This window comes from Sphaerodactylus townsendi, linkage group LG06 (assembly GCF_021028975.2).
Source record: "Sphaerodactylus townsendi isolate TG3544 linkage group LG06, MPM_Stown_v2.3, whole genome shotgun sequence".
NCBI classification, from domain to species: domain Eukaryota; kingdom Metazoa; phylum Chordata; class Lepidosauria; order Squamata; family Sphaerodactylidae; genus Sphaerodactylus; species Sphaerodactylus townsendi.
In genome coordinates, this window is record NC_059430.1 from 131,233,072 (window position 1) to 131,257,514 (window position 24,443).

At 47.9% G+C, this 24,443-nt stretch overlaps 2 protein-coding genes across 4 annotated transcripts in view; one reads left to right on the forward strand and one right to left on the reverse strand.

Moving 5' to 3' along the window:
* WDR62 (WD repeat domain 62) overlaps positions 1–5,461 on the reverse strand; it is a 39,466-nt gene extending 34,005 nt beyond the window's left edge. For all 3 annotated transcript variants that reach the window (XM_048502022.1, XM_048502023.1, XM_048502021.1), the window contains exons 1-3: positions 5,236–5,461; positions 2,001–2,092; positions 958–1,020 (exon numbers count right to left, since the gene is read on the reverse strand). In XM_048502022.1, coding sequence (XP_048357979.1) covers positions 958–1,020; positions 2,001–2,092; positions 5,236–5,361 — 281 coding nt within the window. In that variant the 5' untranslated portion in view covers positions 5,362–5,461. The remainder of the gene's footprint in view (positions 1–957; positions 1,021–2,000; positions 2,093–5,235) is intronic.
* Positions 5,462–12,451: 6,990 nt separating this feature from the next.
* THAP8 (THAP domain containing 8) lies at positions 12,452–22,258 on the forward strand. Its single transcript, XM_048502141.1, is given in 8 exon segments — positions 12,452–12,623; positions 15,788–15,992; positions 17,944–18,276; positions 18,279–18,567; positions 18,570–18,794; positions 18,797–18,906; positions 18,908–19,063; positions 21,210–22,258. Coding segments are annotated over 7 exon segments (1,305 nt in total). The 5' UTR covers positions 12,452–12,623; positions 15,788–15,947; the 3' UTR covers positions 21,357–22,258.
* The last annotated feature ends 2,185 nt before the right edge of the window (positions 22,259–24,443 follow it).

Here is a 24,443-nt window from a genome sequence, read left to right on the forward strand (position 1 = left end):
AATTTCCTGCATTATGCAGAGGGTTGTACTAGATGAGCGGTTCTCAACCTGTGGGTCACGACCCCTTTGGGGGCCGAATGACCCTTTCACAGGGGTCACCTAAGACCATTGGAAAACACATATTTCCGATGGTCTTAGGAACCGAGACACAAATAATTTTATTAGGAAGGTTGAGAACCACTGTACTAAATGACCCTTGAGGTCCCTTCTGGCTCTATGTTTCTATGTCATCGTCTGATCCAAGCTAAAGAGTGACATGGCCTCTCAAGCCATACTTTATTTATTGTTTATTTATTTATTGTTATATTTATAAACCGCCCTCCCCCGAAGGGCTCAGGGCTTTCTGTGCCCCGCCGTCAGAGGTGAGGCAGGTTGTGCCAAGAGACAGGACATTTTCTGTTGTGATCCCTTGACAGTGGTGCCACCCTCCTCTTTGAGATTCATCTGTCATCTACTTTACTTTCTTTCATGTGTCAGCTAAAAAACATATTTTTATTCAGGCTTTCAGTTAGGAACTTTTATCAACTTTTTAAAACTGTCTGCTTCTAGATAGTTTTATGCTGGTGGTTATATTTGTAAGCTGCCTCGAGCAATGCTGTGAAGAGACAGCATAAAATATTCTAAATAAATTAATAACATCTGTTTATTGGGGACAATCCGGCCATTAGATATTTTTAATCGAGAAATTGTATGGGCTTTAGCCAGCCAAACACTACAGACAAACCCTCTGCTGCCCAGACAATCCTGGTCAACAGGCTGTGCTCGTGCTTTGCCAGAGGCCTACAAGTCAAGGAGCCATTTGAAGACTCACTGCTTCCAAAGAAGCTGACTCCACTCCACAAAAGATTACGCTGGAATAACATGTTGTGAATCTTTAAGATGCCATGGAACCCTTGTTTATTTAGAAATAAAAAGCTCAAGATCATTCATGGTTAAGAAAGTGAAAATATGCAGTACCTTGAGGTATTGAAGATATGCGTTTGCTTATTCTTCGTAGGATTTAAAATTACAACTACGCATCTGAAAAGGAAGGCAGAAAGAGCTATTTTACAGAACCAAGGGGTCCTCCTGACCAGAAAAGGGAACCTAGAAAAGCTTGAGGCTGAGGGGATTACCGGTATTCCTCCAGGAAAACTGCTCCATATCATGGCCATAAAATGGCAAGGTTTAACTGTGCCCCTTCCTCTTGGATAGGGAGACATGCACAGAATGCTGGCTTTTCCAGCACGATGAACAGTGATTTTTGCTCAAGCCAGGATTCACCCATCATGTGGTTTGCCATTATGTGTACAAGCCAGAGCCCTCTATGCCAGATGTTAATTTATAATTAAGCACTACTGCTTTTGGACAAATTATAATTTGTCGCTATGAAACATAGATTACTGTTGACAGTCTTCCTGCTGAAGCAGAATTCCAAGGTCTGGTTTAAATCCTGATTTAGAGAAATGAATGCAAAGACAGGCTGTGATTCAAACATAATGACATACTACAGTTTGGGGCAGAAGTTGAAGTTGTCAATCAATTAGTCATTTGTGAGGGAAGGGACGGGGGACAGAGAATGCACGCAAGCCCAAGGATCACCAAGGCTTATTCTCAGTTTATCTCAGAACCACACCGAACAACCACACCTGTATTTCAGACTCCACAGATATTTTAGCCAACAAGTTTAGAACACTAACAGGCCCATGCTGCTCCCAAGTTCCACATGAAGTTTGGGGTGGGGCAAGTCCCACTGGTCAGCGTTTAACTGCATCCCTGCCCCAAACTCCGTGGGAAATTTGGGGCAGGGCGCAGTTGTGCGTGTGTGGTCCTGCAATGCACCCCTACGAGACCAGAGGAAGTGGCGCCCAGGGCTCTAGCCCCCCACACACCCCTTGCTACACTGCTGCTCTCCACCACCCGGTTTCATTGCAATGTACAGCACAGCTTGAATAATGCATTTTATGGGCTTCCCCAGATATCCAGATTTCTAGATGCTCTTGTAACAGTGAAGGACTTACCCTGTCGGATATGCTATATGCCCCGTGTTCGGGTCGCAGGTTAAACCACTGCTGGTTTGCGTAGTTATTCCCAACACTTTTTCGAGCATAACCTGCCCAGAGGAAGAAAAACAAAGCCGTAAAATCCCTCAGTGTATGTGTAACCGCCATGCTCAGAATGGGTTGACCCAGAAAGGGGTGGAGACTCAAAGCAGCAGAAGGCTGCAAAAACTGGTGAAGTTTGGAGGAGACAAGGCTACGAGACTCGGACCTTGGTTTGTATAAGCCCTTAACACCTTGTTAAGGTAACTGCAATGTTGTTGGGAACTAGGGGAAAGGTAGTTGTTTATTTTTGCTATGTTGTAAATGTTGAGAGTTTATTGTTTCAGGGTTTTTTATGTTTGTAATGGGTGAGAGTTCTCCTGGAAACCTTCATCATGTTGAATCCTGTTCATCAAGCCCTGGAGTCTTCAGGAGCCAACCCACTTGCAAAGAAGAATTGGACTTGGCAGTATCAGTAGACTGTAAATATAAGGACTTGAAAATGCAACCTGAACAGGACCTTGAAGTGTGATGTTAAATGTAGATGTTATATGTTAAGAAAGTAAACCATTTTGTTTTTAAAATTTGTTGTTGCAAACTCATTCCAAGTTCTGCCCCACAGAACCCACAGATAGAGGTTACATATGTATACTACTATGGTCTACCCCTATGGGATGTGAGCATGAGCTCTGCATCTGCCCAGCTGGCCCATTCTCACTCAGCCCCAAGGTAGATTTCTCTCAAAGGGCGTGTAGGCATTGCATTTCTGTGCTGAAGCTTGAGGCCTTTATTTTAACTGGATGCTGCTTTATTTCATTGGTCTCTCGCAAACGTTATTAAGAGAGCCCACATTTTAAAATGATTCTTTATTACTGCTGATTTAATTACTTTGCTGCTGTTTTAGTTTGTTTTTGTTGTATTGTGTTTTTCTACTTTTATTGTTGTACTGAATGTGGAAAAACCGGTTGGATTTCCGATGCTTTGGCACCTGTTCATGGTGCAGTGGCCTTCACAGGTCTTTCACGACTAAACTCACCCACTTACACTCTAATCCATAGGTGTCAAACTCACGGCCCTCCAGATTTTATGGACTACAGTTCCCATCTGATGATGCATGATGCTGGCAGGGGATGATGGGAACTGTAGTTCATAACATCTGGAGGGCCACGAGTTTGACACCTGTGCTCTAATCCCTGTTTATTTACCTTCTGAAAAACTGCTTATTTTAAAAAAATTAATGACGACTGTGTGCTTTGCCGAGTACCAAGCAGTTTGACATTTTTTTAAAATGACCCAAACAGTGAAAATACTATTAACACAGAAGATCCAACATTAATAAATACACCATGATTTCACTTTGCCATTTTGCATCCATGCCACACTATTTGCTGAGGGTGCACATGGGAATGGGGGGCTGAAAACACGCTTCAGCGGCAGCTAAACCACCAAGTTAGATGCATCCATCCACTCCAGTCCACTTTAGGCAGCAGATTCCCTGCCAACGGGAACATTCTTTAACTAATATTGGTTATTTTATGGTTGTTCTAATGTTGGTATCAGCAGCTTTTAACAAATAAGACAAGCAAGGGGTAAAAGGCAAATATACAAAATACACCATCTACACTAATATACTTTCATACACATGCATGAGGATTGACCTCATGCCAAGGGAAGGAGTTCACAACCTTTGCACTTGTTTGGGGGTGGGGGGTGGGGAGAAGGCAGTCTTGACAAATACAGTTGACTGGGGTGTGGGGAAGGGGTCACAGAAGTGTGGGGGGGAGTGTGTGTGTGTGTGGGGGGAGAGGATCACAGAAGCTTCCCTGGAGCCCCATGTCCACTTTTCATCCCTAAATGGGGGGGGGGGGGTTATACAGTACTAACCGGGCTTCAGTATTAAATATATACCATTGCTCTGGGAGTATATTTATTTATTAAGCTCATTTATTGCCCTGTCTTTCTCCCCTATAGGGACCTGAAGCTGCTCCTCTGCTCCACTTTGTCCTCACAATAGCCCTGCAACGGTGGATAGGCTGAGGGAGCATGACTGACCCAAGGTCACACAGGAAGCTTCCATGGTCTCCCAGATCTTCATCTAACCACCACACCACAGTGCCTACTTGTGAGGTGTATCTCTCCAACTCATGCATATTTATTCCAGCTTTCCTCAGTAGGAAGCAGTGCCAATTGGGCTGGGTGGGACACTCTACAGGGGCGGGCCGGGCATCTCTGGGGCGGGGCTTTCCTGGGCGGGGCTGTGGCAAGGACGCAGCCGCTGCACGGGTCCTTGGGTGGGAAACGAATGCATGCAGGCACAGGCTGCCACGCACGCCGGTGCACCTCCTGCTAGACTGCTTCAAGTTCTGCGTGCTGCTGCTGAGAGGAGGGGCGTAACTAAGGCCAAAATCACGTGGCAAAATCACCCATTAGTCACCCCCTCTCGGCACACACCGATAATTAGTCACCTACTCTCGGGAACCTGTGAGAACCTGCTGGATCCCACCTCTGGCTACCCCTCTTTGTCCTCAAAACAACCCTGTGAGGTAGGGCGAGCTAAGAGAGAGTGAGATTGGCCTGTGGTCACCCAGCCAATTTCAAGGCTGAGGAGTGGTCCTATTCAGCAGCCCCCCTCCCAACCTTTTTGAGCTCGCAGACACCTTTGGAACTCTGGCAGAACACGTTTGGCGCAGCCACAACATGACTTCAGTCACACACCTTTTGGGCTGCTGCTGCTGCTGCCCTGGCAACTTTTTAAAACATCTGCCCCTCCAATCTCCCACAGTTGTTCAGAACTGTTGGGTCCCACCCACTTCCTAAAAGCACTGTTGAGGACGCCTGCTCTAACCACTATTTATAACTGTTATTAAGAATCACGTGAGCATCTAACCCTCTCAGATGGGAAATAATTAGTTTTCCAGATAAAGCAGGGACTGTCAGTTCCCATCATCCCCTGCCAGCATGCCGGCAGGGGATGATGGGAACTGTAGTCCATAACATCTGGAGGGCGCACGTTTGACACCTGTGCCCCAGATGTTCATGAACTACAATTCCCATCAGCCTTTGCCAGTTTAGCCAATGCTCATGTTGGGAGGGAACTGTAGTTCATGAACATCTGGAGGGCCGCGAGTTTGACACCCCTGGACTACGCAACTGAGACTTTTGAAAGCGTATTAAACCCGTTAGGCCACGCCCTAGCCTTGGCCACGCCCCTCACCGCCTCCTCCGGCCCCGGCTGCTTCGACCGTCGCCTCAGGCTGAGGAGGGGCGGCGAATCCGCCCCGGAGCCCGCAACGGGCGCGTAGAAGCCTCCCCCTCCGGGGCCTGCCCCGCTGCCAGCCATTTCACCCGCCGCGGGACCCTGGAGACCGTCTCCTCAGCCGCCGCCGCCGGCCTCTCCAGCCCGTCCGAACTGCGCGCGGGAAACCGCCACTCTTCCGCCATTGGGGTAGTTCCGCGTCAGTTAGCTGCCGGCCTAGCCAATCACAACGAAAGGATTCTCCGCTAACGCCCGCCTCCTCCTCCCGAGTCGCGGAGGGCAGTCAGCGCTCATTCTTAGCGGGGGAGCCCACGGAGCCGCGCCCCTTTCGTGGGTTCGAATCCTTGCCTGGCGTCTTGTTTCCTAAATTATTATCCACATTGTTCATCGTCGTCGATTTTGAATAAAAGTATCCAGATTCATAGTGTGGACATGTGTGTGTGTGTGATGGGGTGGGGGGATGGATTGCAATCTCAAGGACAGCTATCTAATGTTCATGTCACAGAGTTGCCAACTTTGGCTCGGTAAATTCCTGGAGAGTGGAGCCTGGAGAGGGCAGAATTTGGAGGGAGTTCAGTAGGGAGATGCTTGATTTATTTATGTCCTATTTTTCACCCCAATGGGGACCCAAAGAGGTTTACATCATTTGTCACTTCTTTTCATCCTCACAGCAGTCCTGCAAGTAGGTTGGACTGAGTGCATGTAACTGGCATAAAAGGTTTTAAATAAACATGTGACTGGCATACAAAGTTTTTTAATAAATAAAGTATGATTCAATAGAACCTACCCTTCAAAAGCTGGCATTTCCTCCAATCGAACTGATTCCTGTCGCCAGGGGATCTGTTATAATCCAGTCAGAAGCAAGCCTTTATTGGCATAGACAACAGTACAACAATAATAAAAAACGGATTAAAAAGCATATACAATACAGAATATACATGTTAGGACGAAGGAAATCTACTGGCGTTTAGTAATTTCCAGGAGAAAGTCTGCCACTATCATACAGAGAGAAGGATCAGGGTTGTCCAACAAATAGTGTAATCTAATTAAATCGGGGAGATGGGGTAAATGTAAAGAAATAAGATTCACATACTTGGATCTGATTCCTTGAATCTGAGACAGTGTAGTAATTGGTGGGCCAGAGATTCAACTGAGCCATCGTTACATGGGCACAATCTTTTAGCCTTTTCTTGCTTATTAAATGATGCCATGTAACAAGGGAGAAGGCATAACATTGAACCTGGCGAGCATTATGGCTCTCCTTTGAACAAGGTTTATTAAGCAATACAGGTAGTGTGCCAAGTGGCCCCGTTCAAACGAGAGAGAAAAATACAGGGGGGAGCACGTTTTCTTGGCTGCGGTGATTATGGTAGAGAACTCTCTATCCAATAGTTGAGCTTTTAATTTCCTATAAGCTTCTGAATAGGACAAAGGGCAAAGTGAATCCACTGACAGTCCAATAGAGGCCATTTTTCTTCAATTATGGAAAACCAGGGGTTGCCGTTATAATCCCAGCAAATGTTCAGCAACCGTTTGGCAGTTGGCAACCCTGTAACAATGTGCCATGGGGTTCGATGTAGAATTAACCTGAGGGGCAGAGCATGCACAGATGAGCCATGGGGTATCACATGTCCCTGGACGCATGACATTTGATCACGTGGGTGGGCGCCGTGGCCTGGAGTGTCACGTCAAAGCCTGGCGCCACCCCAGCTGATGAGCCGCAGGAGCCATAAGTGGGGCAGAGCAGGGCGGCACGGGGGGGGGGGCACGGGGAGCCGGTCATGACTCGGGCACCATTTTCACCTGGTACGCCTCTGCATTGATGGAGAAGTGCTTGCTGGAGAGCGCTTAGCCACAGTAACTAAATAGAGCCACCACGTTCCGAGGCAGTCCCCCCCCCCCCCAATTTCTCATGTTTCCCCATGGGGGAAATGCTGTCGCTTGACAGAGCGTGCGTTTTATCAGCGGAAAGGTGCGTTACCAGAAAAGATAAGTGCAGTTGAAGACGGCTTGGCACAGCAGACAAATAACTCCACCACACAGTAGCTTCACTTCAAAGAAGGAATTTTACTTACAGGTGCAAGCTATATACAAGTGAACATCAGAGAACAAACCGGCAGCATGCTTCGCAGTAAACATATATCCCTAACAGCTAATGTGCACAGATAGTGCTCTACTATTATACAAACACTGCCCAATCACAGTGAAGGCCACAGCACCAGATCAGACTGGTTTGATTCAGTTACACTAGGCTTTTGCCAACTGACTCTGGCTGACAGGTGCTGTCATCTAGATCTTCATGATCTGTGCACAAGATGCACACCTCTTTATTTTGATTCCCTGACACCCCTTCTCATCTTGGGTACAGATTATCTATTTACAAAACATTTACAATACATTTTACATGGTTACATTACACATCATGCAACACATTGGGTACAGTCACAATACCAAGTTCAGGTAACAGGTTTCTGTACTTGTACAAAGTACCTGCTTTGGTTAAGATGTCTGCACAGTTACGTTCAGTAGGTACATACTCCAATTTAATGTCACCCTTTTGAACTAACTCTCTGACATTTTGGTATTTAACTGCTATGTATTTGGTTCTTGCTTTCATGCTTTCCATGTTAGCCATATGAATGCATGTTTGGGAATCTTCTAAGATTTTCACAGGCTTTTCATACATTGCATTCAGATCAGTTAACAGTTGTTGAGTCCATAAAAGTTCTGAACAAGTTTCAGAAAGTGAACAGAACTCAGCTTCTGCAGTTGACAATGCTATCGTAGTTCTGTTTTCTAGCTTCCAGCTAATAACAGAGTTTGCATATTTAATTAAAACTCCAGAACATGACTTTTCTGTCATTCTCTTCTGCAAAGAGCTATCGGCTACTGCAGATGAAGATATTACTGTCATCAGGATAAATCAATAAACCTTTTATTGCTTGTTCCTTTTTAGATATCTGACAACTCTTTTGACACATTGCCAGTCACGTAACGTTGGTTTGGAAACTCTTCTACTTAACAACACACTTACTGCATAAGCAATATCTAATCTTGTCCACCACTCAAAACAAAAGACTTCAATGACAGAACGAAAGAGATCAGGTTTGTCAAATAAAACATCACATTCGGTTTTTAAGAAAATCAACAGACATAGAGTATCAAATGTTTTGGCATCTGTTACACCACATGTTTTACAAGCTCTCCTATTTTCTTGGATTGTAGCAACACAAGACCACCTTCAGGATAGTGAGCTATTTCAATACCTAGATAGGACTTTAGATATCCTGTAGATCTTTTACCTTGAAATGCATGCTTAGCTCATTATAGACAGAATTGATTGCCTCATCAGTTTTAGCTGCAACACATAAATAATCGACATACACCAATAAGATGATTTGGTTGTCATTTGAACCTTTTGTGTACACAATAATACGGATCAGCAACACTTTTTTGAAACCAAGATTTATCAAACAATCATTTAAGAACTGATTCCACCGCCGGATTGACCCGAAGCCCATATAAAGACTTCTTCAGAAGAAGCACCTGGTTTTGTCGTTTTAGTTTCAAAGCCAGGAATTGGTTGCATATAAAATCTCCTGAATTAAAGGAGCATTCAGGTAAGCAGTAGAAAAAAATCATAATGGCGCACTTTCAAACCATTCTTTACAGCTAAGGTAAGATACAGCCTTAAAGATTCGCTTTTAGCTGTAGGAGAAAAAGTTTCTTCAAAATCTTGCAGATAGGTTTGGCTGTAGCCCTGTGCAACAACACGTGCTTTATATATGACACTTTCATCAGGTAAGGCTTTTCTCCTATAAACCCATCTAGAACCAATGATTTTACGATCATGAGGCTTTTCTACTTCCTCAAAAACTTTTTGCTCAAGCAAAGAATCATATTCTTTTTGCATTGCTTCTTGCCATTTTTGCTGCTCTTCAGGATCTCTGGTTAACATCTCATTGTAAGACTTCAGTTCAACCCAGGTATGACACACTCTGTCTGTGTGAACCCATATCTATCAGGAGGAACACCTTTATTTTGCCTTTCAGACCTTCTTGGAACAACTGGACTTCGCATGTCAGTTCCATTTTGCTCTGACTCAGTCTCGTCCTCCCCTTTCACTACAGTTTCTGTTTTTACAGGAGGTGAGCGAGCCTGACCTTGAATAGGCGAAGGAGGAACCGGTGCTGACCGGTCGCTGCTGCTAGCAGCTTGCTGTTCCAACAATAAGGGCAAAAACACTTCAGTGTTAGCATGGATTTGCTCCCAACCTGCATGGCTCTCAAAATTAGCGCTTCTCGAAATTACTACACGGCCATAAGACAGAAAAAATCTATAAGCTTTCGTTTCTGGCTGGTAGCCAATGAACCTCAAATGGCGATATTTGGCTTGTCCCTTCCTTCTTTGTTCTTTTGGAATGAGAACATTTGCAAAACTCCCAAAAACTCTCAAATGCTTCAAAGAGGGCGCTTTTCCAAAAAGCATGTAATGGGGTGTTTGATTGATTGTCACACTCCACAATCTATTTACAAGATAGGTAGCTGTACTGACAGCTTCACCCCCCCAAAAAATGAAACGGCAGTTTGCATCCATCAACAAACAATCGCATGGTTTGCAGATGAGAAATTTTATCTCGAAACCCGTTCTCAAAAGGCGAAAAGGGTTAGTTTTCCTATGAATTATTCCTTTTTGAGCCAACCAATGTTGAAAATCATTGCTCAACCATCTCTCGCCTCTATCAGATTGTAATCTGGCAAGGCGGTAAGGAAAGTTAAGTGCTCAACCATAGCCACCCATTGTTTAAACTTTTCAAAAGCTTCAGCTTTAGTTTTAACAACACAGTATAAGTATATCTACTCGAAATCATCCACCAGCACCATGAAATATTTGGCACCACCTTGTGTGGGCAGAAAACGGGCCAGTTAGGTCAACATGAATAAGAGAAAATGGTTTATCTGTTTTTCTTGACTGACTGTAGTTGAGGGATAGGCTTTTCACTTTAACTTTACTGCACACTGCACAGTCAAGGTACTTATGTGCGGCAAGGCTTAACATTTACATCACAAACTTTAGCAAGTTGCCTCAAAGTAGAAAAACTGGAATGCCCTAATACTCTGTGTAAAGCATGGACACAGTTGTCATGCATAGGACGGTTGGATAGACAAGAAACATGTTCTTCACTGCCTGCATTCTTGGGAATCATTTTGTACAACTTATTCTCAAGCTTTCCCTTTGCACAGACAATGCCATTCAGTTTTACATAACACATGTCATCAACAAAATCGACTTTATAACCATCAGCCACTGCCAGGATGATGGTAGCTCTTGCTCTTTCATCGGCTCTCCGTTCAGCTGCGACTCCAGCGGGGAAACTCCACAATACCCACGGAGTCGCTCTGATAAGATAACTCTTCATCTTACAGCTCCACGGCATGTAGTTCGTCCCGTCCAGCCTCTCAAAAGGCAAACTGGATGCTGTAAACGCCATGACTGCCTTTGTTCCACTCACAGCTCGTGCTCTTCACGCCAACAACACTCCTCAGCACTACCTTACTCTCGTGTAACGCCAAACTCTGGGCCCATAACCTGACAGAGCGTGCGTTTTATCAGCTGAAAGGTGCTACCAGAAAAGATAAGTGCAGTTGAAGACGGCTTGGCACAGCAGACAAATAACTCCACCACACAGTAGCTTCACTTCAAAGAAGGAATTTTACTTACAGGTGCAAGCTATATACAAGTGAACATCAGAGAACAAACCGGCAGCATGCTTCGCAGTAAACATATATCCCTAACAGCTAATGTGCACAGATAGTGCTCTACTATTATACAAACACTGCCCAATCACAGTGAAGGCCACAGCACCAGATCAGACTGGTTTGATTCAGTTACACCAGGCTTTTGCCAACTGACTCTGGCTGACAGGTGCTGTCATCTAGATCTTCATGATCTGTGCACAAGATGCACACCTCTTTATTTTGATTCCCTGACATCGCTTTCATGCCATCACTCTGTTTGCGATCCAACATGTCAGGGCAGACCCCCCAGTAGACGTGCCTAGTGGGCTGCACCTGCGCTGCAAACAGGGCCCTCCCCATATCTCTGCTTGGGTCAGAGATATATTTGCCACTGCTTGGAATGCCCACTGTGGTAACACCTCTGTTCCAAAACTGCAAAGTTACTTCTCAGCCAGGGAGCACCAAAGCCACTCACTGATTAACGCCACTGAACACTGATGTTGTGCTTTACATACATGATAGTATTCCTGCTCGCAACGGCCTTGTCAGGTAGGCCACTGTTGTACAGCAGATGGAGGGGGCAAATAAGACCATTAAGTGAGCTCGTGGCAGAGACAAGATCCTCCCCAGAGTCCCACCAGCTCACAGCTCCTTCTCTCTGCATGCCTCCACTTCGTCATTTTGTTTATTACATTGATGCAGTAACGCTGTCGCATGACCCTTCAGGAAGGCTTGTGCTGGAGAGTTACAGCTGCAGAGATCTTAAGGAGCATGAAGATGACCACCTGGGCTTAGCCCTGTTCCTCCTGAGCCCAGAGGGGGACGTCTTCATCCTTAACATCTCTGCTTATTCCCTTATTCCCCATATTCCCCGCTGAAAGCCCCTCTCCCCGTTTCCCAAGAGTTTGTGGAAAACAGTCTTTGGAGCCCCAAGGTTGGCAGCAGATAGTGAGAGAGTCACCTAGCTTCCTGCCCCAGGAGATAACGGATGTAATTATTTTCTCATGGGACAGAAGTACCAGGGGAAACCTAGTTTCCTACAAAGCGTGTAAAGACATAAAGTAGAGATCAAACAAAGAATGCACAGATGGCAGTGGTTACATATAGCAGGCTGGTTACATATATCTTTCGAGCAACATTGATTTGTTATTTAAGGCAGTTACATAGAATGGAGAACGTATCTTAATCACATGGATAACTTCCCCCTGACAGTCTCTCTCCAGGTTCCACCACCTCCAGGTATTTTGGGGAGATTTCCAGTTGCCACCTGGAGGTTGGCAACCATCCACCTTGCTGCTGCTGCTGTTGCCATGGGGACAACTACGGCGGTCGAGCCACGCTTCAACTCCCCGGATGCTGGCCTGGCTAGTTTCCACTCCCCCAATTCTGCGCGTGTACGCAGTCACGCAGTGGACGGTCTCAGGCTGCGTCCGGAAGGGAAGCGTGGATGGCGACGTCACGACGTAAACAAACGGCGGCCACGGGCGGAAGAGGGCTGAGTGACAGGAGCCGGCCGGGAGGCACGATGACCAAGTACTGCCGAGCGCCCAACTGCTCCAACTCGGCGGGGCAGCCCCGGCCGGACAACCAGCGCCTCAGTTTTTACAAGTCAGCCCACTTCTGCGGGGCGGATTGGGGAAGTTGACGTCACAATCTGCAGAGCCCGGTTATGCTGCAATCAGCAGAGGCTCTGATGACGATTTAGGAGGGTTGCTAAGCGCCCTCTCTCTTCCGCCCGGTTTTAAAGCCGCTTGTATGACGCAGGAGACCCGGGCAGTTTGGGCATGGCTGGGTCATCCCCGTGGGAGCCCAGAAGGAGGTGGGAGGGGGGGGATTTTTTTTGGGGGGGGGGGTTTGAGGTTTCACTATTTTAATATTAATATTTTAATATTTAAAAACCTAGTGGTCGTGGGTGGGGGGACCCTTCAGCAGAGTTCTGAGCAAGAGATGCCTGGCACGGGCTTGTAGTTGGGCAGAAGTCTGCTCGGATGCTCACCTTCACAGGTGGGCATCGAGCACTGTGCCCTTCACTCAGTCCATCAAAAGAATAATAAGAAGAAGAGTTTGGATTTATATCCCCCCTTTCTCTCCTGCAGGAGATTCAAAGAGGCTTCCAATCTCCTTGCCCTCCCCCCCTCACAACAAACACCCTGTGAGGTGGGTGGGGCTGAGAGAGCTCCGAGACGTTGTGACTAGCCCAAGGTCACCCAGCTGGCATGTGTGGGAGTGCACAGGCTAATCTGAATTCCCAAGGCCTCACGCGCTCAGGCTAATTCTGAATCCCCAGAGAAGCCTCCACAGCTCAGGCGGCAGAGCAGGGAATCAAACCCGGTTCCTCCAGATTAGATACGCAAGCTGTTAACCTCCTAAGCCACTGCGTAATGCCAGTGCTAAGCAAGATTCACATCAGGGCTGTGAAGAAGATTACACTGAAAGGGAAGCATCCAGTGAAGACGGGCTTTCCCAGCGCACTCCAGCACTCTAGCCCAGGGGGGTTTAAGAATTAATCAATCGAAATGAGAGCCGGGTAAAATAAAACCCAGTTAAAAACAAAGTTCTGTTAGGACGAGGCCAACTCAGCGGCTCGTAAAATACTTAAGATAGTACCCAGCTTGGTAAAAAAAAAAAAAAAGGCAAATACTATGAGGCTGTATAACTGAGATTAAAAACAGTCAATTAAGAGAATAAAAAAGATCTTAATGAACCTAAATGCCAGGGATAATACTATCACCATGAGGAAGAAATAACTCATGCTGCTCACATGCCATCTTGAGTCCAGATTCTAACCCAGTGGTGTTAGGCACTAGGGCGGCCCTAAGTGGATTATTCTAAAACAGGGGTCTGCAACCTATGGCTCTCCAGATGTTCCTGGACTACAATTCCCACCAGCCCCTGCCAGCATGGCCAATTGCCCATGCTGGCAGTGGCTGATGGGATCTATATTCGTAGTCCGGCGAAACATCTGGAGAGCCTATATTGCAGAACCCTGTTCTAAAAACTCATGAAAGAACCAAGCTTCCAGCACGTGGTGGATGAAATTACAATTCTACATACCTTTTTTTTTTGTTGAATCTCACAGATCTCAGAAACTAAGCCAGGTCTGCTTGCTTAGTGAGTACTTGGGTGGGAGACCCCCCCCCCCCAGGAGGTCCATGGCTGCCACATGCAGAGGCACACAATGGCAAACCACCTCTGCTTGTTTCTGGGCTTGTGAACTCCATGAGGGGTTGCCATAAGTCAGCTGCGATTTGAGGGTACTTTACATTATCACCAGGGAAGGGATCGGTGTAGCTCAGTGGTGGATCATAGTTGGGAGGCCTGGGCTCAGATCCCAGCCTGCCACCAAACCCAGGGCTGTTTGCCTATCTCACAGGTAGGTTTTGAGGGTGCAGTGGAAACGAAGGGAGCTATGTATGCCCTTGGAGTTCCCCACAAAGAAGACTTCATGAGGGGGTGTCGTGGGATGAAACAAAAAGTTGGAGGCACCGCTATGCTAACAACAAATGAAAGGCGGATTTTGTGCTTTTGTAAAAGTTGTGCTTGGAGTGCAGCCTTTGAGGCAAACAAGATGAACCAGTGATGTTGAAACAGGTTTGCAGAAGTTCTTATCATAATAGCAAAGCCATTCACAACAGTAGTGCAATCTCTCTGGGGCAGGTGTTCCGTTCATGTGGGCCTGGGGGCTGGATCCGGACCCTTGAGGGGGCTTATTGGGCCCATGAGCCAGCTGAGGCAACTTCCCCCCACCCACTCGCTCCTGATCTGGCCTGGCGAGCTGAAGGGCGGGGGTGATAAGCCATCTGTGGGTTCACCGGTTCAGGCGCCCCCTCCCAGTGCTGTCCTGGATGCAGCTAGCCAGCCATCCTCCCTTCCAGGGCCTGGCCCAACCAAGTCACACTTCTGTACTATCCCAGTGATGGCGAACCTTTTCAAGACCGAGTGCCCAAACTGCAACCCAAAACCCACTTATTTATCACAAAGGGAGTGCCAACCACGGGCAATTCTAACTGCCTGAATACTGAGGAGGTTTTAGTTTTGAAAAAAAACAGTTGCAAGCTTTTGTGGCGCGGCGCGCTACTTGGGGAGTAAGCTTGGTGGTAGTCTGTGGCTTTGCTTTGAAGCAACCGCAGTAAACTCTCTGAACGTGGTGAACCACTTCAATTCTAGGGAGGGAGTTTACTCAGAAGCAAAGCCACATTGCCAGCAACCGAAAGCTTACTCCCAGATAAAAGGATCGTGCTTTTTAGTTCCTTGCATGAAAAAATCAGTGGGGTTTAATAGTGCTTTCAACAGGAGTTACTTCCACGCTTGCTTCCCCAAAACTAGGTTCCTAGGTTTAATCGCTAATAACCGAGCCCAGCTGCCCAGAGCCAGCTCTAGATGGGGGAGGGGCAATTTCCCCACATGATGGGAATCCCCTGTTTGTGCTGCGCTCCACAGAGAGGCTTTCCTGAGTGCCACCTCTGGCACCCGTGCCATAGGTTCGCCATCACTGGTGTATGACCTTGACTAAGAAATCCAGCATTCCATAGAAATAAAGTTCTTTATGGTCCAGATGCGACTATGGAAACGCTTTCAAATGCCTTGTCCAGCTCAAGAGCAGGAAGGGCTGTGGGCTGTTCCTCAGGTGTGGCGCTGCGTAAGAAGGAGCTTACAAGAAACAATCATTCGCCTGCCGCTTCTCTCTCCTTTAAAACAATGGCTTGGACTCAGGAAAGGTCACTTAACTACACCGATCCGAGTGTGTGTTTCCTTGTCTGATCTCCACACAGGTTTCCTCTGCACAATCCTGAGCGGCTCAGGCAATGGCTGTCGCAGATGAACCAGGAGAAGTGGCTCCCGACTAAACACCAGCACTTGTGCAGCGAGCACTTTTAAGTGTGTCCTGTTTCTGGTGCACCGGTGGAAGCTGCAGCGTTACTTGGAAGCCAGATGCCGCTCTCCACCATTTTCGGGCAGACCTTGATAAGCCCATCAAGTGAAGTTCCTCGGTTGTTCACCCGAGAGCCGGCAACAATAATCTTGAAGGGAGGCTTCTGGCCGTTCCCCTCTCAAAGATGTTGAGTGAATGGCTGCAAACTGAACAAGTTTGGTACCTAATTCAGGGGAGATCGCTTCAGAAGGTAGACATGTGGGTCTGCAGTAAAACAGCTAGATTCAATTCAATTTCAATTTATTACAGTCAAAGACCAGCAAATTACAGTCAGGGATCGACAAATTCTATACACACTCTCAACATTGTAATTCCCCAGTGTAATTGTAATTATGGCCATAAAGCTACCCTCTAAAAGATCAACACTGAGGCCTACTAATTTGTTTCACTTGTCTCCATGCATACGGTAAATTTAGCATTAAAAATACATCCAGTCCGGTGAATCCTAAAGGCGTTAAAATAGAAGTCCAATCCATAATCTTCAAGCATTAAAATAAACTGACGATCTATAACTTAGCAAGTAAAATGAATCCATTCCATAATTTAGCGTTAAAATGAGTCACTCAAGTTAAAATTATTCATATATGTGTGGGCTTGCCTATTTATTGTCTAGATTCAAGCCCAGGAACACCGTGGATTCCCACAAGATGTTTGGGGTATGAACTTCTGAGAATCAAAGCTCCCTTTGTATCTTGTATCTTATGAAGTAAGCTTTGGGTGTTGTAGAGCTTCGGGCTGCATGACGTCTGCAGTTCTAGCATTCTTCTGACGTTTAGTTGCATCTGTGGCTGGCATCAGATCCTCTGAAGATGCCAGCCATTGATGGCTTAAACCGTCTAAGGTGCCAGGAAGTAAAAATCCCTACCGACTGGAACATGACCATACAGCCCGGAAACCCCACAACACCCAGTGATTCTGGTCGTGAAAGCCTTCGACAATACATTGAAGTAAGCTTTGACTCTCAAGAACGTATGCCTGAAAAATATCCTTGGTGGCCTAAGGTGCTAGTGGACTCAAATCCAACTAAATCCAAATAGTTAATCCAGACCGGAGGGTCTTAAAGGATACGTAAGAGAAGCCGAGGACTGAATGTTGCTGAGTATACAGAAGAGGGGGTTCCTGAGTATGATCAGGAGGACTTTAGCCATGGTGGGCTGGCTGGTGCGCCTTCTCTCTTCTTCCCCTAGGCACCCATTTATTTATGAAGCCACCTTTCCTCCTTTCTCAAAGCTTCTGGTGCAGACTGATCCAAGAATTGTTACCAAAGAATTAAAGCAGTCTTAAATAGCACCCAAGTCCTGGCCTTTAATTAAGGGTGGCTCTAAACAGAAAGTTTGTATCCCCTCCCAAACTGAAGGAGAGAAATGGGCATTTGGATCCCAGAGGTTGCTCTTTCCTCATACTGGAAGACAGAAAAAATGTATAACTTGACACATTTTATAATTTTGCAAAAAAATGTAGAATACAATAATAATTTGATAGACACTCAGTTGATCAATTTATGCCTTTTGTAGAACATTATTTGTAGCGCAAGCTCTGACCTAGAGCTGTGGTGGTTAGTTTTATATCTCCAGATGTTATGGACTACATACTTCATCAGTCCCCTGCCAGCATGGTAAATTGGCCATGCTTGGCAGGGCTGATGGGAATTTTGTAGTCCATGTAAACATCTGAGGCGCCAAAGGTTTCACCACCACCGCATTGGCTCTCTTTATATTTAGAATTGTGGCGATTAGCTTCAGGCTTCTGTTAGCTTGGTTCCTATTCTTTTGGTTTTTTAACTGTTTTTACAAAGTTGTATTTTTATGAAAAGAATTCAGAATTCATTTTTTTTAAAGATTGTGCTTTTCTAGAAGCATCAGTTGGCTAAGCCCAGTGACTGTATCTGAGTTGGTGTGAGGTAGCAACGGGCAACCCAACAGCTGGTTTAGAGATTGGGGGATGCGTAATGCAAGACTTTTGAATGGCTGCTGTGTTCTTTTGTTTCTCCTGTAGAAGAGGGAAAACGCGGCCCGGCCTCCCTCGGAAGTGCCGGCCAAGAAGCTGATCCTTGAACATCACGTTGAGGGGAGTGTGCCGGCGGTGCAAACCACGAGTCTCCGAGAGCCAGGGACCCTGGAAACTCTCACCATTGCCCTAGATCCTGGCGTGGCTGCAGCCCCCATCTATATGTGGAGAAACGCGAGCTCCTCTGCCTCCCACTCCAGAACCTCCTCGCGCCTTCCTCCAGCCCCCCCTGGTCAGGGGCTGTCAGCCCTGTTGCCGCTAGGTCCAGATTTCATTGTGGGAACCCTCATAGTCGCGGATGGCAGCTGGACAGTGGCTGAAACCCCCCTGTGGAGGCCGCTCCCGGTCAGCCTTTTCCAGATGTGATGGAGCAGCAGCTGGTAGACTTGGTGGCCTCTCTCCCCCCGCCAGCCGTGGAAGCCGTGCCGAGCTCTTCTCTGGGGGTCTCGGAGCAGCTTTGCGCGGAAGTCGACATGCCATGCGACGTGGTTGCGGTGGCAACGGAAGAGCCATTGGTGGCAGAGCAGGCTGCAGAGACGGAGCAGGGCGCTCTGGTCATTGAGAACGTCTCCATCGGAAGTCGCTTCTTGGACACGGCTTCGCATTCTCAAAGCTCGCCACGCGATCCTCTAAGCTCCTGCAGGTGTCGTCCACGGAGATGGTGGCTTACTTCGAGACCATCCCAACCGCCTCGCGGGTCAGCTTCTCTTTGGCATCATCTAGCGGCGTGGACTTCCCGAGACAAGGTGCTGTCTTCTTGCGCTTCGAGCTCTCCCATGTAATTATCGTCTCCACTCTCCCTATCTCATCTTCCAACCACAAGCCTCCTAGAGGAGCCTGTGTGGTCGCAGGGAGCCAAAGCCGGAGGAGCTGGTAGCCCGCCGAAGTCTTTTGGAAGAGCAGCTGGAGGAGCATCGCCACCACAGGGACGCCTCTACCCAATCGCGAGAGGCTGGTGGAAGTGGTCATAGGCCTCCAGAAGAAGGTGAAGGTCCTGCAGCAACGTCAGAGGCGGCACTGTGCCAAGCTGGAAGCCATGGAAGGGGTGGTGGAGCAGCTGAGGAAGGAAAACCTGGTGTCCGAGGAGAAGCTGAAGCTCCTGGAGATGGTAGGCCCAGGGTGGGGAGCTGCGAGAAAGTGGCTGGGCCAAGCTTGTGGGAGAGGAACCAGCAAACAAAGTCCTCTGCTGAAGGAACTGCTTATCTTTGGGTTTCCAGGGGACCTCCCAGGTTGTGTGGTCTTTTCAGAAAAAACCCTCGTTGAGTTCTTGTGGCAAGGTTTGGGAATATGGTAGGACAGTGTTCTCCAACGTAGCGCCTCTTGGCCCCTTGGGGCCCCACCAGATTGAAGTAACTTTAAAATGTATGTTCAAGCTGCTGTACGCCACCACTACATACCTATGTATGGAATGATGGTTATTATTTAGCCATTTATATGAATACCTTTTTTTTTGAAATGTATTGATTCGGGACGTATGTTAAGTGATATATTTGGAGACACAATCTCTTTGGATTGTGTTTGTCTCTTGTGGTTGTAATGTGTGGTTATTTGTTTTACATGCAGAGTGTGTGGATCCAGCAGGTTCTCACAGGGTTCCCCGAGTATGGTTACTAATTATTTGTGTGTGCCGCAGAGCCGGCTTTCGCTAATGGGTTGATTTTGCCACGTGATTTTTACCTTAGTTACGCTCCCTCCTCCTCAAGCAATTCGTAGCGCAGCAGAACTTGGAGCACGTCTAGCTTAGGAGGTGCACGTGATGGCGGCGGCAGGCGTGCCTGTGCTCATGCGCGTATCTCGCTTCTGCCCATGACGGCCATGACGGTATGGCGGCTGCATCCTTGCCACAGTTCCTCGCTTCAGGGATGTAGCGCCTCGCTCTGAATGCCCGGCCACGCCTCGTCGCAGGTTCCCGCCCAGCCCCATTGGCGCTACGCCACAGTTTGAATCCCACCACCATGGGAACCTGTTACTGAAATTTTTGGATCCCACCACTGTTTACATGTCGAAAGTGGCTCTTGAACTTTGCATCGCTTTCTTTCTTTTGCATTTATTTCTGTTTGGGCACTCCGCTCTCTTTTCCCTCTGTACTCCTCAAGCTAGAGCCTGCGGCAAGCTTTCTGTGTCCACGGGCACAGTCATTGTAAACAGGCTGCCCTCATTCACATGGTTTTCTACTGGAGGAAAAAGAGGTGTGAGTGTCTGTGCCTCCTTTGGCCAATGGCCTTTCCCCCTTCAGACTTCCCTACATTCCAGGAGGTATGAAGGGGAAGTAAGGCCTTCATCTCCATCTCCCACGGAAGCCATTTCTGGTTTGGCTCCACATCTTATGGAAGCTGTTTTTGGGGTGGTGACTTCACCTCCCCCCCCTCTAATTCCCAGATGCTTAATCCCCAGGCCTCAAAAGCAAAAGGTTGGGGATCAATTCCTGTGTGAAGGGGGGAATATGCGAGCTGAATATCTCTGCATAGCGGCAGCCAAGGCTTTTGTGCAGAGCACACGGTGAGAATGACACCGACATAGGCGTTGCTGACAAAGCAGAAATCCCAGCCCCAGAGGACTGAATTCCCGTGGGGCAGAGTGCAAAGGAAAGAGCAGAATGGGAGAAGATGTTTCCTCCGCTGGTGAGGACTATGGGAAGGGCTACTGCAGCAGTCTGCAGTTTTCCCCCCGAGACTCCAGGGTTTGTGCGGAGTAGTGTCGAACCTTTGAGTACTTCCAGACGGATGCGGACTGCTGAATTCCATGAAGCCCCTGCCAGCATGGCCAATTGGCCATGCTGGCAGGGGCTGATGGGAATTGTAGTCCATAACGTCTGGAGTGCCAAAGGTTCGACACCACTGCACTAGTGCATATGGAGACCCCACCCCCTCCATTCATGGCAGGAAGGGGCATGATATCCAAGTCAAGAGAAGGGGAGAGTCAGACTTCTCACCAGTGTCGAGGCCAGGACTGTTGGAGTACCAAGAGAGGGGCCGTAGTGTTGAGGCTTGCAACCCAGCAGGGGCCACTCTTTGACTCCCTTGGAGGGCTGTGACCCGCAATTGAGAGGAGTTTTGAGCTCTAAAAGAAAGAATGTTGGCGAATGTTCCTAGGTCCTCGGAGGTAAGTTCTGTGACATTCAGTGGCACTTACTCGCGGGGAAGGGCGCAAGGGAGTTCAGCTGTTGCACCAGCCCCACCCACTGTTTCATACAACTGGTCCTCCAGGAGCATCACTGGAGAAGCTGACTGTCCTCTCTGCTCTCCTCTTTCCAGGCCTGTTTGCAGACCAGCACTGTTATGCCAGAGAACGGCGGCACGGTAGCCATTATCTGCCAGGACAGCGACCAAGCCCTGGTCTACGCTGTACCCCAGCTTACGGGAGGAGAAAATGAGGCTGTCATCCACATGAAACAGCAGTAACTTTGACGTTGGGGGCAGGGGGGGGAGGTGGGGAACCACCCATTTGCCACCTCTTTGGCCAACGGAACTTACTTGGAAAATCCCAGGAGGCCACCCCCTCCTGCCACGAGAGCAGCGGCAGCGGCAGCCGTGGTACCAGTGGGCTTTTCCCAACTTTGGCTGAATGTTTGGTGGCCTTATTGCTTTGGCACCTTATTTTCCAGGAAAGGGAGAAAGGGCTTCTGGGTTGCTTTGCGTTTCTGTTTCGTCTGAAATGATTGTATATAAAATTGTCTCGGTAAGGTAACGAAAAATGACCAGTTCCCCTTTGCCGTGCCTGAGCTAGAGGGGAATACGGTTGGCAGGTTAATTGTTTGTAATTCCTGTTGGGTGATTGGGAGTTTTTACGGTACTTTTTGCTTGTGAGCCATAGTTGGGGAAAGCGGCAACTTCCTGTCTCACGGTGGCCATGATTTTTGCACTTTGCTGTTTTGGCTTCCTAGAGACAGGCCTCAGGTCTTCGGAGCCGCCGGTTGCTTGTGCATTACTGCTTGGCTCCTCTTCTTGCTCTCATCTCCTCCGGCACCTTCTGCCGCGGTGGTCTTCAAGTGCTGCCTCGTAAGATGGTATTGGGGATAGGCGAGAGGTCAGTTTCTCTGCCACAAATCATGTGCAGCTGAGCAAGCTTGGGGACCGTAAGGGAAAGGTTGCAACTGAGGTTCTCTCCCCTGGAACGTGTAAACAGTGAACTTGAAAGGAGTGGGGCATCATACATCGGGGGGGGGGGATATTTCTGTGGCCTCTTTCTCTCCAAAACATATGAAAATTGTTCGCAAGGAGCTGCGAGGAACTGCTGTTTCTAAGCACTACCTGTTTGTATAAAAGTTGCTATCGAATCTCTTACAACAGCTGTGTGTCGACTACTGAGAGCTGAAATGGTCATTTCCCTCTGCTGCTCCACTTCCCTTTGCGTGCCCTCCATTAGATGGGCTTCGTAGTTCATAGGCGAATTTTATAACTGCCCTCAGATGCTGGATCGATTGCTCCCATCAGCCCCTGCCAGCATGGCCAATTGTCAAGGGCTGATGGGAATTGTAGTCCATAACATCTGGAGTGCCAAAGGTTCGCCACCACTGGTGTAGGTGGTGTGACCAGCAGGCCGATGGGGTTAGCATTGCCTTCCATTGCTAAGATGTTGACACCTTCAGCCTTTGCTCTGCAAGGATCACAAAGACTCTGTAACCACTTGCAAGATGTTCTTGTTTGGGAGGGGACCCCCCCCCTTTTCTTTTCCCAGGGTTGGTTTTTCCCGTTATCTGCCCGCTGACCCAACTTCTCTTTTTCATTCCTCACATTGGAAGAGCCCCGCAGACTCACATTAGTGCCAGTGGTGGTGGATTTTATATCTCCAGATACAGGATCATTACATTCCCATCAGCCCCCCGCCAGCATGGCCAATTGTCAAGGGCTGATGGGAATTGTAGTCCATAACATCTGGAGTGCCAAAGGTTCGCCACCACTGGTGTAGGTGGTGTGACCAGCAGGCCGATGGGGTTAGCATTGCCTTCCATTGCTAAGATGTTGACACCTTCAGCCTTTGCTCTGCCAAGCGATCACCAAAGACTGCCTTGTAACCACTTCCCGCAAGGAATGAGCTGCTTGTTTGGGAGGGGACCTCCCCTTTTCTTTTCCCAGGGTTGGTTTTTCCAAGCTTATCTCGCCCGCCAGCTGACCCAACTTCTCTTTTCGTTTCATTCCCTCACATTGGAAGAGTTCCCATAGACTACAGATCATTATTAGTGTTAGTGGTGAAGAACCTTTGGCCGCTCAGATGGACTATGGACCCTGATCTCCCATCAGCCCCTGCCAGCATGGCCAATTGTCAATGGGCTGATGGGAATTGTAGTCCATGCAACATCTAGGAGTGCCAAAGGTTCGCCCACCACTGGTGTAGGTGGTGTGACCAGCAGGCCTGCATTGGGTGGGGGTTAGCATTGCCTTCCATTGCTAAGATGTTGACACCTTCAGCCTTTGCTCTGCAAGGATCACAAAGACTCTGTAACCACTTGCAAGATGTTCTTGTTTGGGAGGGGACCCCCCCCCCCTTTTCTTTTCCCAGGGTTGGTTTTTCCCGTTATCTGCCCGCTGACCCAACTTCTCTTTTTCATTCCTCACATTGGAAGAGCCCCGCCGCGAGACTCTCACATTACAGGAAGTGGCGTGAACTCTTGAGACTTCCAGATGTTATGGACCACAATTCCCATCAGCCCCTGCCAGCATGGCCAATTGTCAAGGGCTGATGGGAATTGTAGTCCATAACATCTGGAGTGCCAAAGGTTCGCCACCACTGGTGTTAACAAATCAGGTGGTGTGTGACCAGGCGAGGTCGCATGGGGTTGGTTAGCATTGCCTTCCATTGCTAAGATGTTGACACACCTTCAGCCTTTGCTCTGGGTAAGCGATCCACAAAGACTCTGTCTTAAACCACTTGCAAGATGTTCTTGTTTGGGAGGGGACCCCCCTTTCTTTTCCCAGGGTTGGAAGTTTTTCCCAAGCTATTCGCCCTCGCTGACCCAACTTCTTTTCATTCCTCACATTGGTAAGGAAAGCCCTCAAGCAGACCTCACACATTAGTGCCAGTGGTGGCGGTTCCAGATCTTCCAGATACAGTGACTGATCATACTATCATTGCCTCCGCCAGCATGGCCAATTGGCCATGCTGGCAGGGGCTGATGGGAATTGTAGTCCATAACATCTCCGAGTGCCCTCTTTAAGTCAGCCCAAAGGAAATTGGCCATTGAATCAAGCAAACTTAGTTGCAAGGCCATTAGTCGCTATTTCTCAAGCACCAAAGGTCACAAGTGAATTTGTACCTGCATCGATTACGGCATTTAATGCTAAAATCACCATGCAATTACTACAACGAATCCCACTGGTGGGATACAAGCATGGAGCTGGCGACATGGAAAGAGGCTCCAGCCCATGCTTTCTATAGTATACCGGCTTACCTCCCCACTCAGTCCCATATGCTGCGGTCTGTTTGGAGTAGTGGGCCAACATCTACTCCATACAAGAGCATGGTGCATGATCTTCCAATTCTGATACGAC